Source organism: Lacerta agilis, chromosome 3, assembly GCF_009819535.1.
Source record: "Lacerta agilis isolate rLacAgi1 chromosome 3, rLacAgi1.pri, whole genome shotgun sequence".
Lineage (NCBI taxonomy): Eukaryota > Metazoa > Chordata > Lepidosauria > Squamata > Lacertidae > Lacerta > Lacerta agilis.
This window is the reverse complement of record NC_046314.1, coordinates 20,073,229-20,090,645: the sequence shown is the minus strand read 5'-3', so window position 1 is coordinate 20,090,645 and position 17,417 is coordinate 20,073,229. Positions and strand designations below refer to the sequence as shown.

At 39.6% G+C, this 17,417-nt stretch overlaps 2 protein-coding genes across 3 annotated transcripts in view; one reads left to right on the top strand and one right to left on the bottom strand.

Moving 5' to 3' along the window:
* The window catches only part of MCPH1 (microcephalin 1), a 102,442-nt gene that overhangs the window by 46,811 nt on the left and 38,214 nt on the right, over nt 1–17,417 (top strand). The window lies entirely within an intron of this gene.
* ANGPT2 (angiopoietin 2) overlaps nt 1–17,417 on the bottom strand; it is a 42,659-nt gene that overhangs the window by 16,980 nt on the left and 8,262 nt on the right. The window contains exons 2-3 of the mRNA XM_033142994.1: nt 4,023–4,178; nt 659–780 (exon numbers count right to left, since the gene is read on the bottom strand). Of these exons, the coding sequence (XP_032998885.1) occupies nt 659–780; nt 4,023–4,178 (278 nt within the window). The remainder of the gene's footprint in view (nt 1–658; nt 781–4,022; nt 4,179–17,417) is intronic.

Below are 17,417 nucleotides of genomic sequence, written 5' to 3'. Positions count from 1 at the left end.
CAACCTAGCAGTGTGAAAGCACGTCAAAGTGTAAGTAGATAAATAGGCACCGCTCCGTCGGGAAGGTAAACAGCATTTCCTTGTGCTTCTCTGGTTTGCCAGAAGCGGCTCAGTCATGCTGGCCACATGACCTGGAAGCTGTACGCTGGCTCCCTTGGCCAATAAAGTGAGATGAGCACCGCAACCCCAAAGTCGTCCGCGACTCTACCTAATGGTCAGTGGTCCCTTTACCTTTACCTTTAGTCTCTGCTTATCTATAGGTAGGAGGAAAAGTGGGGTGTTCAAAAGAGGACTATAGTGAGGGTGAAGACTAAAAGCTACAGAACTTAGATCTTATTTCAAATTATGGTTATTTTCATTTCTTCAGCAGGACCTATGTGCATGTCAGTTGAATTCTATATAGGGCACACATGGTCTTGGGAATGAAAAATGTGGCCCCATAACTTCTGGCACATTTCAAATTCCATGCATACAAATAATATTTCCTGGTGTTAAAAAAGTCATCTCCATTTCTGTTCATTGAAACAAAAGACTTGATGCTCATTTGAAATATCCTGAGGGCAATGCAGTTCATCATCTCATTATAGATTTCCCTGCTGGGAATAAAGCACATTTGAGAACAATAATACATTACCAGATAGGAAGAGTTAGTTATTACCTGTTTTTTTCTTGCAGTTTTCCTATCTCGCTGGTCTGATCGGAAATCTGCCTTTCTAGTTTGATAGTTGAAATTGAATGCGCCTGAAGCTGAAGCTCAAGCCTTGTTGTCTGATTCAGTACCTACATTTTGAGAAATGCAATTTTGAATCACATTAGAAATAATTCAGAATAATTTACAAATTAATCCCATCCTAAAATACCTAGACTATCACCACTATTTACCTGAATGAAAGGAAAACAAAAACCTCTTGAAGGTTTGATAAAATGAAAGTGACATTTACTTAAGCCTATATTTGCAGAAGACAAGTTGCAATATATGTGGGCCGTATCAGTCTTGTGTGTCGTTACCTGAGCCATTCCCAGTTTTATGAATGACCAAGGGCATCCACAATTGTAGCCTCCTGGGTGTGACAGCCATTTTGTGGATGTGGTGGTAATAGAAAATCTAAGTTGCCACACTGACTGGAGTCACTTCTAGGTTACTGTGAGTGTACCTGCAGATAGGGTTTGTTTTTCTTTCTTGATTAATCATTCCATGGTTCCAGGTTAGTATGATATCCGCTGCTTAATCTTGAAGTCTCAAGAACAACATCTGTTTTTAAGAATGAGGCAGCAAAATTGTCACATGGACTGTTGCTTAGCATTCCATTCTGCTGCATGCTCCTCATTGTGTTTTAAAATAACTCTTTTAATTCATCAGAATTTGGCTTCAGTTGGCAGGAGGAATTTATTACTCACATCCTTCATGTTGAATGGTCATTGAGGACATGTTTTCACACTTAAGGGTATTTCCAAATTGTTGCAGAGGAATTCATTCATTAATTAGAAGATATTACACACACACACACACACTGCCCTTTATCATATCAAGTTCCAAGGTAACAGACAACACAAAATATTAAGAAAAGAAGATAAAACTTCAAAACGTACCAAAACTTGCACAATTAATTCACCAAAGTCTATTAAAATGCCTCAAAAAATCAAAATGATTTTGCCTGGTACCTAAATTAAAGCCATGTTGGTGCCAGTGATCTTCTTGCGGGGACATTCCATCACTGAGGATACACCGCCAAGAAAACCCTCTTCCTTAGTAATAATATTTGTTCCTCTGGTGAAAGAGGAACATAGGAAGGGCTTCTGTTGAAGATCTTAAAGAGCAGCAACAGGTTGAAATGAAACACACACACACTCCTGAAATTTGGGCCCCATACCATTTTGAATTTTAGATTAGCTAGGAACCAACAACTTCAATTGGGCCCCAAAATAAACTGGCAGCCATTTTTTTTAAAACTGCTGTGATATGGGTAAATAAAGCTGCACTAGTCAATATTCTATACTCAGTCTATACTAACTGAGGCTCCTGAAGCTTCTGAGAACTGTCTTCAAGAGCAGCTCCACAAATAACACATTGAAGTAACCCATTTGGGAGATAACCAGAGCATGGATCACTGTGGCCAGAACTAGCGTCTTTGAAAGAGTAGTCATTTACTTAATCCCCTTACGTTGTTAATTAAACCCATTACAAACTCAGTCACCAGCACAAATATTCAGCTTCTAAGCTAATGCCGACTATAAAAGCATCCTTCAGATGTATGACATTACACATGGTTTGAAACTGATTCATGTGACTTTTAGGAAGCGGTCAAACAAATGTTTCATTTACTCTGCTACTCACACTTTTGACCTTGGACATGAAAAATGGAATAAAGCAGGGATGATTTAGTATTGTTCTGAAGTAGAGATTTAAGTGTTTCTGTCTTTATAGGAAGCAACATTACAGTGCAAATATAGTAGTGATCTGAGAGTCATTGTGTAGCAGAACCCTTTCCCTGGTGTACTTAGTTTACCACATATGATGAACAACCACGTTGGAAGAGCTTTTGAAAATATAACCCCACACCGTCAATCTGAAGTGGTGCATTCCAGAATTTTGTCACCTTGTTTTTGGTCCTGTATAGAATGCTTTTGGTTTTTATACTAACCAATCGCTATGTGCTAACACTAGGTTTTCCTCCCCAGCCACCCTTCACTTCAGTTCAAAAGTCTGGAAAATAACTGTAACTATACACAAGCTCCTCTCAAAAGCTTACTTAGCTTATTCTAAGAATGTAAGGAGTTCTGAAATGAATTTATTATTTCAGAACATCTATATTGTTTTTTCTGTGAATATAATAGTTTGCGGTTACTCCATAATAACCATATTTTTGGATGAGATCTGACTTGAAATCTAAAATGAAGAGCAATTTTTGTTGTTGTTCCAATCTGAGTATGGGAATGTCTCTGTTCCCCACAATTGATTTGGGACTTGAACAACAACTTGAAAAAAATGTGACAATTTATTTTTCTTTGTAGCTTCCTGTTACTCCCTAACCTTTCTCCCACTCAGTTCAATCTTTTGATTTATCCTGCAACTAAATTATAACCATTGAAATGCTCGGGCTTATCCAAGTTCCATTGCAGACTATGCCTTGCATAAAGGGTGCATAACTTAGGTCACTCCAAGTTTTTGCAGCCTGAGTGCTGGAAATTGGACCCAGGTCTGAATTTTGATGCTAGTTCGGATCAGAACTTCTCGGTTTCAAACATTAGTTTGATCACTGTGCTGGTGAATAGGAATAACAGTAACCTCCTTGAAACACTTTGCAAATTAGAGTGCTATATAAACAGCAAGCCTCCATCTGCAGTATACTTTTAAAGCAGTATCATGCCATGTTAAACAGTCATAGCTTCCCTCAAAGCATTCTAGTTTGTTGGTGCTGGGAGTTGCAAGGAGACCAGTTTCCCCTCATAGAGCCATAAATCCTTATGGATCCTCATAATTTTTATAAGAGATCCCCTCAACAATTCATAGGTCTCCCATGTCCAGAAATGTATTCTATGATTGGTTGGTTGCTTTGTTATTACCGGTATGTGAAAAGCACAAAGATCCACAAAGATTTGTGACTAAGATCAGGATTTTTGTGGTGCTGTCAAGCGTTGGAGCTATGATTTATACTGTGCAGTCTACTAATGTAAGTTTTAATTGGCTGATTAGTAGGGCTGGGCGATATATCATCCAAAACTGGTTTGAAATCCATATCGTGATAGCGGTTTCATAATTTTTTGACTTGGCAATGTATTGTGAATCATGATGTGTGTGTGCCATGCAAAAATCATAATGTTAGAAGAAAATGTGAAGCCAGCCAATGTCTTTACATAGTTCCATCCTTAGTTCAGACATTGTGATATACCAGTTCATTGTGATGTTTAGCTGGTGATAGATCACAATGTTGGAAACCAAATATTGCCCAGCCAGACTTAAAGCACACAATATGAGTCCTTTGAGTTCAGAGTTAGCTTCAGCTTGAACGACTGGTACTTACATGTGCTTCAACATCCGTTAATTTGCGGGTCTGTTCAGCGGTTTGATTTAGCAGATTTGTGCCTATTTCAATCATTACCGCCGTCTGGTTCTGCACTGCATTCTGCTGGATCTCCACCATTTCTTTTTTCATGTTATCCTGAATGTAGCTTTCAAGCTGCATGTCGGAAGAAGAAGAACGTTTTATGTTCATGCGCTGTTTTGTTTATTTATAAACATGATTCTGGGTCAATTGCAAAGCATTTCTTAAATTACAGATGTCTCCCCTCCGTTTTGCGGGAGTGGGGGGCGAGAGAGTTTAACAGGCAAAACAAAATGGGGAAGCCTCTTAGAAACCAGAGATTAGCATTTGGAGATGCCTGAGCCAGCTCTGCCTTAGGAATGGGGAGCCAGTCCACTCAGGCAGCAGGTGCTGGTGGGTGCAAGACAACTGCAGGCCCACACTGTTCCCAAGACCCCCTTGCACACCCATTGACAGCCTGTTGTTTTAGGTGGATGCTGTCTTGTTACCAGCGATGAGGTAATATTCAGCTACCAGTCCAGTTGAGTCCTATATGTAGAAAGTGGGCCACCATTTTGTCTTTGCCTCAAGCAGCAAAATGTCTTCGACTGGCCCTGCTAATGGTAACTGCCTGGTGTCCCGGTAGTACATGTAAGGACAGGGAGGATATGAAAGGAGCATTTCATATGACCCTCGGACTTGTCAGCAGTTAACTAGCCAGGTATTCTAATCCACTCCATTTTCACAGTGACCATCCAGTGAAAACTAGTCACTACCCACCCAGAGTTGTAAGCAGTGAGAAAGGGAGAAAATTGTTACACTTCCCATTTGTCTCTATGCTCCCGTATCTCTGCCTGGTAAACACCACTGTCACTATTTTGTCACAATCACCCCTTATTGAGAAAATGTTGGGGTGCCTTTCTCTTTGATTTTTTTTTTATGTGCTTTTGCATCAGTCTGAACTAGAGCTTTCCAGAATTCTTTGGTCTCCAGAAATTCAATATCTCAACGGAAGGGGAAACATCTTGAATCTCGTGTGCATGCATGTAAGTGCACAGATTATGGGTGCAAGACAAGCATCATCCATTTAATGAAACAATAAGTAACCTGTGCTTCAGAATCTAAGGCTATTTTACAGTTAATACACGAGGCAGCAGGTGGTAAAGAAGGGTTTGGTCAGGTGCTGGTGCTCAGTGTGGGGATAAAGTTGCAAATGTACATATATATATATTCACCTGTGCGTCACTGGAAAGAGTGCATTGCTCACACACTTTGAGAAGTTTAACTGACTTTTGATATACGGCTGCTTCCACCCATTGTCACCTCTGGTGGCACTGCGCTGGTGTTAGCAACAGTGGGAATTTTATTTAGATATCAGAACAGCTCAGACAAAGGCTTAAGAGTTTAGTCACCTTCCTGAACCAAGAGTTCAAATGTTTAAGAGCATCTTACACCTTCATTGTTAGCGATTAGACAAGAAGTCTGGTATGCTGTAACAATGCTGTTTGTACATTGTTGCTCAACTTTTAGACAAACAAAACATAAAAAGCAAGGGTGAGAAACGACGTCTTCCTTCTAGGGATGCCAAAATAACAACTGTTTCGAAAGGCTCTCCAGGCACGTCTGCATAATTACTGTTTAGCAGGTCTCGCCAATGCCATAGTCCAAGTTTTTTTTATTAAAAAGGAATAAAAATCCTTTTTTGTATTGTGGATTAGCAAGTACAGTGACTTTGCTTAGACCTTAAAGTCTCTGAAAACTGATTCCACACACACACCATTTTCTGATTTCTGAGAGATGTTCTAAGGTCTCTCCTGCCCCCAGCCAAGTTCTCAGCAGCTAGAAGAGCTCTCATCTCTCACCATTCAATTCCCAACTCAAGCTAGTTACTGTATTCAGTAAAGTCTCATTCCTAATGGGAAATATTATGCTTAATTGTATCTCCTGACAATATTTGTGGGCCATGACCTTTTCTTCTTCCTTCCTTCCCATGTTGCCATTATCTCTTTTGAGCTCCTCTAAATAGGAAACTGTTCTTTAAGTATCGTCTTATTCTAATGCCAGGGTATGCGGCAATGATGTACAGTATAAGTTTTTTTGCTATAAATCTCTGAATTGCATGGCTTTTATTTTGATTAAATTGGTTCTTGGGACTTACTCTTAAGCACGCAGCCCATCCCAATAAGCCCTTTTTAGTGCTAAATTCATTTTCCTGGATGCCAGAAGATCATATATAATCACTTTTTCTTCTCTGAAACCCAGATACCGTAGTTGATATCTGGGCTTAATTTAGACAGCTAGTTACAACTTTCCATCTGAAGACCCTGCATTTTGTCATTTACTGTTTGTACAAAGCCTACCAATTGTTCACCACCCCAGTTTTGCTTAACCGTAATTTATTGGCCTGTGAAAGTTGCCTTGTAGACTCAAGAAGGATAGGTCTGTTGTACTTTGTTACTTCCAGGTAAACTGGGGGAGGTGACAGTGACTGGGGGAGTTCATCCCCAATTCAAAATATTCTCCAGCTATTTCTCTGGACCTTGCCTAACCTGAGGGAAATAGATGGCATGGACTTGTGTACTTTATGGTTGTTCAATCAAAACTGTATGTACTCAGCCTAGCTGTATGTACTCGAAAGTGTCGAGATGATGTATTAAGAGAATTATATGCCACTCACCTTCTCTCAAAAGACATCATCTTGACACTTTCAGGGGAATGGGGACTGGACTGCTTACAGTTGCAAGGAAATAAAAGGAAACATACAGTTTAGATTGAGTACATACCATTCCTTGAACACCAGTTGGAAGTACACGATTAATCATTTTTAAAATAAGAATGGATTTGCCAGTTCCTGTCTGAAATGAAGACTCTCCTTGAACCTTCTTGTTTACGTCTGTTTCAAAGAACAAGTCAGGCACCAGACTAACAAATGGGTTGTGCTTTTCTTGAGACATTTTAGTTGCTCATCCATGTGATTTATAATTCCACATCAATGAGGAATAACTAAAACCTCGCATTTATGAGGACTGAGTTTTCCATATATATATGCATTTGTGTTCTTGGCAGCAATGATTGTTGTATGCGCAACTCTTCACTTTTGCCAACTAAGTGCCACCATTTACAGAAAAGCACAAGTGAATGCTGAAGTACATGATGCAGACGGCTGGTGGGAGGCATCTCACTGAAACAGTCATAAAAATTTAAGCCTGAAAAAGTAAAAGTTACTTGGAGATAATTAGGCTGGAATTTAGAAGGTCCTGGGAATGTGCATTGGAATTCTTGACTTTTCTTTAAACACCAGATCCTCATGCACTCCTTCAGGATGCCCAACGGCATGAGGGGAAAAGCTTCTGTTTGAAAGCCCATTCCTTCATGTGAAACTAGTTGCCCATTTCCTCAGATCCCAGCCTGAGAACAAGTATTGAAGGAACTGCTTTAGGTACCCAAGCCTGAGGGTATTTGGTTCCAGGTTGTCTTGGAGATCAGCCTTTAAAAAGTGGGGGCTTGATTCTGCCTCCTTGATGCACTCCAACATGTCCCTTCTGTGGATTAACAGCAGAAGAGAATTGTGTGAATGTAAGGTCTAGGGTGAATAACAATGGGATAGATCATAGGCAGTGAGGGTTTCCTTTCCTGGAAATCCTTTTCGTCCCATCCCATAGCCTTCTCCCTCCACCTCCAGCTACCGCATAACATTAGCTTCCAGACTTTCACAATGAGTAGTCCAAAGTTGCAATGGAGCTTGCATTTGAACCCAGATCTCGTTGGTCCTAGTGCAGCACCCTAATCATTACAATAGAGGTGAGAAGTACAAGTATTAACCCTGCTGAGGGGTGGGACATGGCAGTGGAGAGGAGAGAATGCTGCTGCCAAAAGTCATTTGCTCCCTTCATCCCTGGATTCTGAGCCTATATCAACAGCTCTTGGAAATCTTGTGAGTTATAAAAGCTTCCATTGTGCCACACAAGGATGCAGGGGTTTTTTTGGGGGGGGGGGCACATGCTCCCTTGGGCATGCAGAAACTTCAAGTAATTCTTTGGTTCCTAGGCAAAGTTTATTTGCTGTATGTGGCTTTTGATGCTTCTTTCCCTTTTTATCCTCACAAAACTCTGTTGGCAGGTTAGGCTGAGAGATGGTGACAGGCCTAAGGTCACCTGGTGAGCTGCACTGCTGAGGGTTTCCTCAATCCTTACCAGGCATTGCAGTCTAACTGCTGCACCACGCTGTCACTCTGAAGCTGCATTCCAATGAAGGCTTCTTCATGAGAAGTACTTTTTGGTGTTTTCATGGAATCAGCTCCGGAGTGACCCAACACCAAAAGATGGATCTGAGAGGCTAAATAAACAAATAAACAGACAAACCTGGAACAAGATTACGAAGTGGAGTAGCTGGGTTCACTTCCACCTGCAATCTTATCCCAGGTATAGCGTTGTACAAAAGTATATTCCAGAAAGTTCAAGACTACAGTACCCATGTACTAATCACTCAGTAACCTTATTGTCCTTGCCTGATTTCATGGTGCGTGTCTCAAATTCAGTACTGAGAAACCACATACCAGATCAGTTTTGCATTATGTGGAAGAACGTACATGAAGTCTTAGAAAAATCTATGAATTTGCTATAGGTTACTATGATGAGTTGTACAGGAACAGCATGCCACAGTAATATGCTGGTTCAATTAGAGGCTCCACCCCACCCAACAATTTACAGGTCATATAAAACCAGAGCAGACATATTAAATACATGAGACTTGGATAAACAAATAATAGTAAGGGAAGGTAGGACTACATAGGTGAGTTAAGGTCACTTAAGGTTTCGTTTCTTACTTTTGTCGCCAAAAAAGCACAATTAATTTGCCCACAGCATTTACTACTGGCTTCTGTTTTCTAATGCAAAGCAGAATATTAAATATGTAAAAAGGTTTATTGAAATACAAAAAGCACAGCTCTTCTTTAGGGGCATATCTTAAAAAAAACACCACCCCTATTAAAATTACTATGAGAGACTTAATAGCATTCACATTTCTTTTTTCTTTTTTAATTGCAATTAGCCGGCAACATTATTTTTTGGGGGGGGGGGGACACACACAGCATGGTGGTGACAATTTATTATTCTGAAAGTGTTCACAATTGATTAACCAGAGTGGACTTTTTAGAAGCCTTCTTCAATCTAGGAGGCAGGATTTTTGTACAATGGTAGGCATTATCATAATTGTGTGGGGTTTTTTATGTATGCAACTTGTTAGTTTACCATTCTGTAATGTTGTTAGTCCAATATTCTAGGGTATTAGAAAGTTAATGAGGAGTTCATCATTTTTTTCCCAGATTATTCCCCTGAAAAACTGTGTAGTTCAAACTATGTGGACTCCCAAATTTTTGCTGGTTGAACCTTCTGTGAAACAATAATAGTATGCCATCATCCTTTTTCAATGGTTTTCTTTTCTTCATAGCATGTTGATCATGCTGTAGGAATTAGAAAACAATAAAACTAATCTGGAGATTTTTTTCTGAGGGAAAAGTAGGATATTTGCCCATTTCAAGTGGTGCTCTAATGTTGCTTATAATGTGCTGTAAAAAAGGACAGGGGTGTGAAATATATATTTATATTCCTATCTCAAAAGAGCCCAGAGAACATGGCCCCCCTCCTTTTTTTTCTTTGCAACAACGCTATGTGGTAGGGCCTGCTGGGAGAGAGTGAGGTCACATCCGCCCCATATATTTATAGCACATGGTTTGCCCTAAGAAAACATGAGAACTGTCGTCTACGCCTCACAGAACTACAATTCCCATTACCCTTAACAAACCACAGTTCCCAAGATTCTTTTGGGAAAGCCCAAATATATGGTGTGCATGAGACCTGGGAATTTTTCCATGTCTTCACTTCATCAGAAAACAACTTGTTTTCGTCAAGTCTTCAGTCAGAAGGGCCTTGGCAGATTATATATTCTTGGCAAAGGGCAATGCGCAGTCACTAATTTGTAATCTATCCTTTCGGATAATCATTGGTCTTGTCTCGGTGTTGGATTTTTTTTAAGTCTGCAAATCCCAGAGAGATACTGTGCAGGAGATACATGGAATAACTTGATTTTGAGAAGGAACCATAGCTCAGAGACAGAGTGCATACTTTTCATGCAGACAGTGGCTTCCCCTAATGCTAAAGTCACCCAGTTCTAGGAAGCTGGGCAGCAATGGCATGGGATGAATGATGCTGTGGACTCCTCCTTCAGAAGCTTCTGACCTTGAAGGTGGTGTGGAAAAGTGCAGGATTACTAAGGTAATGTGAGAAGAGTGCCCAGGATGAGTCCCACTGAAAATCAAAGGGCTTCCTATGTATAGAGTCATAGCTTGGTGCTGTGATTTATTTCAAAATGAAGCCTTGCATTTATAGCAAAAGTCTAGTTTAAAAGGAGTAGGCCGAGAGGGGCTGCCATTCTCAATGGCCTCGCTTTCTTCGTCATTGCAGAGGGGATTCCAGCATTTGCACGTTGTTATCATATACATCCAGTCTGATCTACCAGCTGCTTCAACAAGTATATTCTTAAACCTTCTGAATTCTGTTTGAAGTTTATAGGGTGAATCCATCTTAAACACAGAGGTTCTTGCTTCGGTAGCTTGTTGACTTTGAAAGGGGACATCATGTTTTAGCAACTATCTTTGGCCACATCCCCATGCGATGTGGGGGGATTTAGCTACCATTTATTATTTCTCATGAACAGAAAAATATGGTTCTTAGCTTGCTGCTTAGCTGTGTTCTCATTTTATATAACATTTTAAAGTCATTTTATGCCAGTGCTTTATTGACAGGGTCCCCAGCCCACAAATCATTTATGATACCCTCTTTAAATACTGGCTTTGGACGGCTGGGAAGGGCATGGTTTTCCTAAAAGCACTGGAAGTCAGGCTTATGGATTTCATTAAGGGCTTCCCTTTCCCTTGAAGCAAATGTCACCCTCTATCAGGTTGCATGTAATCCTTTCAATTCTCTTCTGCAAAGCCTAAATTTAAAAGAATTATACTTTCACAATTCACATTTTTTCCCACAAGAGCCTGTTATTTATTTTCTGTCTCTTGTTTTCTGTCCTCTTAATGTTAGATAGGTACATGGATATATTGACATAGTTAGATAGATTCCCAGTAACAAGAATTTAGTCTTGTGAAATTTGCAGCATAACAAGTACATAACTCCAGGCTGGAAAAGAGTCAATTTAAAACTGGTTTGCTGCCCTTTATAGTTCGGGCAGGAAGTCCCTGTAGACCTCTGTTGTTTGTCAAGAAAAAACAATCCTCTTGAGAATGCAGATGGGAATGCTTGAGAAGCCTACAGTATTAATTTTATATACAGCCTGCTGAGAGCGTCTCTGTCAGTCCAGACCTCCAGCTAAGCTTGCCTCTCTTATCTCCTTTTCCTGTCAACAAACAAAAAAGGTGAAAGTAACTAAATGAAAACTAGCTAGACAGACATTGGGATACATTGGAAATGCTCAGGGCAACAAGAATATGTGTGTGTGTGTGGCATGTATATAAGCACAGACATATACCTTCCAGAAAGTTTAAGTGATAACTCTTACAACAGTAAACAAAGATGGAAACCAAAATGCTGGGGAGGAGATTGTCTTAATGAAAACCATTTGTGTGCTAAATTGAAAGGAAAGCTACCGTCTTTGAAGCCAAATGTCTCAATTATGTTTGATTGGTTATTTGAAAATTCTTCTTTGCAATGGTATTCTGTGATTCCGAAGGCTAGAAAAGTGTTACTTGGACTTGCTATTTATTGGTTCTTGAAAGCACCCATTGACCTTAGAGTTTGTTTTGGCAGTACTTGTATGCATTATGAAATTGTGGATCTACCCAAAACTTAAGAACTGGGTCTTATACATACACTTTCTCTCTGCGTAGTAGACGTCAATACTCAGTCTGAAAAATTCCTGCAGACGCTTAAGTAGGGAATAAGCCCCACTGGACAGAAGAGGTTTACTTCTGAAGTTGAACAAACATTCATCATCTTCACCAAAGGCCTTTCTCTGACTACACTCCGTACCTTCAGAGGTCAAACAGGTGGTCTGTGGTTAGACCCAGACTGTGGAATCCTCTCTCTCAGCGAGTTTGCTGTGTGTTTTGTCTGTCATCTTTGAGGCACCAGTCAAAATCCATCCTATCATGGGTTTATTGTTTGTTTGTTTGTTTGTTTGTTTGTTTGTTTGTTTATCTATTGTTATTTTAAATTATTTTATCTGTTGCTTTAACTGCTGGCTCTGCAGTTTTGTTCATATAAGTTTATTGTTCCAGGGTTTATTTCTTACTTTATTTAGTTATTTCATAAAATTTATATACCACTTGAATGTTAAAAACAAAAACCTTAATGAGGTTTACAAAAAAAAAACAATAAAATCATCAATAAGGAGAATTAACAACAATTACTGAAGACTTTCAAGAACATTAGATGCAGAACAGGGTATGGTACAGTATCGATGTGAAAAACCATGACCTTTTAATCATTTCACAGCATTCCAAACACTTACAATATTCCTTTAAGGTTCTGCCTTTGGAACAAAATGTGTGTGAGAATTAGGCAGTTCCTAACAGGCATTATGCCAGACTCGGCATACCACATTTCCGTATGTTGTGCCCACAACAGTTTCTCCAGTTTGCAAACATGCCCACGTGCCCACAAAGTTTAACAGCTCCTGTTTTCAAGCATCAATTTCACTGTGGTTACACGAGCTCTTAATGGAATGCCTAGTAAGAAAATCCTGGGAGCTAGCTGGAGTCTGCTAACGTCTGAATATAGGATGAGTTCCTTGGTTTGGATACTAATATGCCATAATCCATATAATCAATTTCCTCATATAAAAGAGTAGCTTGGCATACGTTTCACTTTTTCCTACTATTGGAATGAACACTGTACTTTTTACAACATTTGCTTTTTCTTAAATTACTCATATAACTGAACCAGTTTGGGTATTAGTGCTGAGCCAAAAAAAAATTCTCCTGCATTTTTTGACATTTCTCCATCAGTTAATGTGGGAGGGGGAACGTATTTGAAAATTATCAACAGTAAGAGAAAAATGTCAGTGCAATTCTCCTGGGAGGGATGTAAGCTTTCTGTTGTGCCTGTGTTACTTTTGAGGTGCCTGAGGGATGTTTTTGGGCATCCTTCCTCTCATTCTCCAAATCACCTCACCAGTTATCTGTACTCTGTGGCTTTCCCAGGTTCCTGCGCCTCACTTAAAAGCCCATTATGAGGAAAGCTTGTCTCATGGGTCTTTTTCAGATCAGGAAGCATGTGGTGCCAGGGGAGGCTGCAGAGTCCTGGAGAGTTGCTCATGGGGAGGGGAGGAGAGACGCCACACACCATCCCTAGCCTCCTCAGAACAACTGAAATTCTAATAATACTGAACTTTAAAGAAAGTGAGGGACAGGACAGCACTGGTATTAAGAAAATGGCGGCCACATAGTACGTGCAACAAGTCAGACAGCTGTTGAATTTTCAATTCCCTACTAGACTGTGTCAGCCATCGTCATGGCTATGTCACTGGTTTATTTTTCCATGTAAAATTGATTTCATTCAGCTCAGTTTCACCATTAAGAAATTCCACCTGAGCAGAGCTTAAGGTTCATTATGCGCAATGTAAAACAGAATAAAGGGGAAACTCACATGTAGACTGTAACATTACTGACCAGCGGAACAGCTTCCCATCAGATGTCAAGTAACTATCATCTTTAGAAGACATCTGAAGGCAGCCCTGTATAGGGAATCTTTTGAATGTGCAATGTTTTATTACATTTAATATATGCCGGAGGCCAACCAGAGTGGGTGGGGCAACCAGACGGGAGAGGTAATATTATTATTATTATTATTATTATTATTATTATTATTATTATTATTATTATGAAACTGTGACCATTTGCTGCTCTCCATCATGTGTAATGTAGAAAGAACAGCAAAAAGCATTTTCCTATGCACATGGGAAGGTCACATTTCTCAGCTACAGATCCCCATTTCACATCACGCTCAACGTTAGAGCTTCTGGGGTGGTTTTGTGAGTGCATATAGGAGGAAATTAGGGAGAACGTTTAGTAAAGAATGTGAGTTGTGCAGAAATCCTTTCTGCTCGTGCACAGGGATCTTTGTATCCAAGCCACAATGCCTAATTGGCGAGTTGAGCCCCCTTCTATTTATGCATCACGGGATATAAATTGCCTTCAAAGATAATTTTATATGCCTCCAGCCCCTGACTGTGAAATGCCTTGCATTCTACTGCTGCCTGTTTTTGTGGAAAGCAGCTTAGTTGGTTTGGCTTTTGTGCTGGTTTTTACACAGCAATAAAGGGACTGCTTTGATTTCCCAAGCATGCTGCTTGTGTTTTAGCTTCCTAAGGGTACCTATTTGCTGGTAGCCAAGCATTAGACCCAACTTAAACAATATTGCACTTGAAGGAAATTGCTCTCAAAATAACACACTTTGAAATAATATAAATCTCTTTCTGCCTGCAGCCCCCTGAGCGCAGCATTTCAGAAGCTACCAAACTATTCTTCCAAAAGTTCATATTGACCTTTCTTAAATATTCACAGAGGTTGTTACGCAACAGGTGGACAAACGTTTCTCAAATATCTGCAATGTTTTCTACTGTGGAGGCACATCTGCTATTGAATAAGAAACTCTTGCTAGAGAAGATTGGAGCAACTTGCAAAGGCAGAGACAGTTCGGTGTGAACCAGTCCTATATGTTCCCAGCTTCTTGGATTTATTCTGCCCAATAATCAAATTTAAGAACAGAATTGATAATAGTTTACTTTAGAATAGTAATATATTCTGTCCAAGCACATAACGTAAGAGTATAAATTTAATATGTCATGAGAACCTGCTTCTTACATTCAGGTCTTGCAGAAAGTGCACCTCACTTGGAGCTATAATGATTACTTATAGGTTGACTTAGACAAGTGATGTTCTACCCCCCACCTTCCCGTTTGTTTCTTTCTTTCTTTTTTCTTGGAAACTTTTCCATCTGGCTAATCTGCTTTAACTTCAAGAAACGGGTCAATCCAAAATCTACAATTTCTAGGCAATAAATTTAAAAAGAAATGGGGCAGAAATCTGATAGGATTCAATCTAATAATGGAATAAGTGGATCTGGCTGTTGAAAAATATACTTCCTTCCCCAATAAATGCAAGCTTCAATGGCTCCACCCAGTCATTTCCAATGGCATCTGAAGCCACACAGGCCAAGCAGAATATATAAAATCAATATATGTTAGATATGTAATACAGGGTAATTCATAATGAAGTATGCCGTTTCCATTTAGAGATTCCATTATGAATCACCCTGTACAATAAAATCAGACTTTGTACACATTGCCTTGCCCTGATCATATGGAGTTGCTGCAGCAAAGTACTTAAGGTCATCTATAACACCATGCGTTATCAACTTACTGAAACCCCAAAATAATAATATTGTCCAGTTTAAAGTTTATTTACAGCTAAGTAGGAAGGTTACTAATTAGCGTAATGATGTTAGGATGCCGCAGGAGTAAGATCCCCACCACCAAGTTCCCTTAGTATGTTCTGATTATCCAAATCCGGGTCATCTTTGATACCTCCTCCATGTATTTTCTCTGTCCAATTCTATATGACACATTTGCACGATGTCGGACAGTGAAACATCCTTGGCAATGTGGGAGAAATAGCCCAAGTCACACAGTGGCATAACCTTGGTCCTTCCTCCTACAGCCTTATTTGCTTTGTAGATGCTTGTTGCATTGGGCCATTTGCTTCTCAAAATCCCTGGTTGTTTGGCCAATTCAACGGAAACTAGGTAGAGTCAAGTAACGTTCAAAACAAGGGATATGTGCCAATGAACTGAAGTATTTTTTAAGAGAGCAAATGTTTTCTACAGGCTTTCTTATGCATTATGTATCTGTTCTGGAATTTTTTTACCTCTTCTTCGCTTGGTCATCTACCAGATTTTGCTAAGTTTTTATACGCCCATACCTGAAGAATTTGTACCTTGCTCTGCAGCTCAGAGACTCATATGTTGTGTAATGAATCACCTAGATACCCTCTTTGTATAGAGAGAGGTTTCTAAGGTCAAAATCGCCATCCACGCCTCTTGTGATGGCACGAATCAAAGCTGAACAACTATATCTGGTTGGTGGCATTTGGTGGTACTGTCAACTAGAGACAACAGTACTTTCTTTAACTGTGGGCCGGAAACCAGCTCAAAGGAAGCTTGGATAAAAATAATCACTAATGGTTTTGCATCACCGCAGAGGATTATTGGTGGACAGGGGAAAGCAGCGTTGCTGACATCTTGCTGTCTGACGCAGCATCCAGATGACATTTGGGTGTATTGGACTAGGACCTGGGAAACCAGGGTTCAAATCTCCACTGAGCCATGAAGCTCACTGGGAGACTTTGTCCAGTCACCATCATTCAGCCTAATCTCCTTCACAGAGCTCTTTGTGAGGATGAAATGGAAATCAGGAGAATCACGTATGCCACCTTGAGCTCCTTGACAGAAATGTGGGATAGAAATAATAAATTGATAGTAATAATTTGCTATGTTAAGCTTGCTAAGATATATAAGACTGAAGAGGTAGAGGGAACGTTCTTTCATATGTGGTGGACCTGTACTTTCCCCCAAAAAACACAACCAGAATCCTTTCTGTTGGGGATAATTCAGAATGAAATTCCCAGGTGTCAAAAAGGTTATTTATGTATGCCACTACTGCAGCCCATGTTTTGTTAGTCCAAAAATGGAAAACGAGCGAGGTTCCAACTAAAGAAGAATGGCAATGAGCTGACAGAATATGTGCAGCTTGCGGATTTAACATATAGAATAAGAGAACAAGAAGAACATACGTTTAGAAAATATTGGAAAATGTTTATTGAATATATGGGGGGAAATTGTGTACACTTGAAAACGCTGGCAGCCTTAAGATAAATTCAACAGTGTAAATATATTTTGATGGTTGTTATAATGGAATACTGAATGGTTTAGTTTATGTGATATATGCAGGGATTTATGATATGCAAAATGAACCATGGAAAGAGAGGAAGGGAAGTCATTGATATTTTAAGTATGTTTAAATGAGTATTCTAAATTGTAAAACAGAAAATTTAAGAAAAAATTATATATAAAAATATAGTAATAACTTGAAAACAGTAAATAAATAGAAATAAATTTTGCTCCCTGAAGCCTCCACCCACTAGAATAATTCCAAATCTCGCCAAATTATTCGTACACCAATTCTTGCCTTCATCTATTTCTCCCACTTCTATGGTGCTACTTGAAACAGGTCACTTCTCCCTGCTGTATGAAATCTGTTATGCTATCTCTCATTCCTGTACACCAAACAATGATTTGAAATAAAAAATCATTGGAACTATTTTGTCTCATA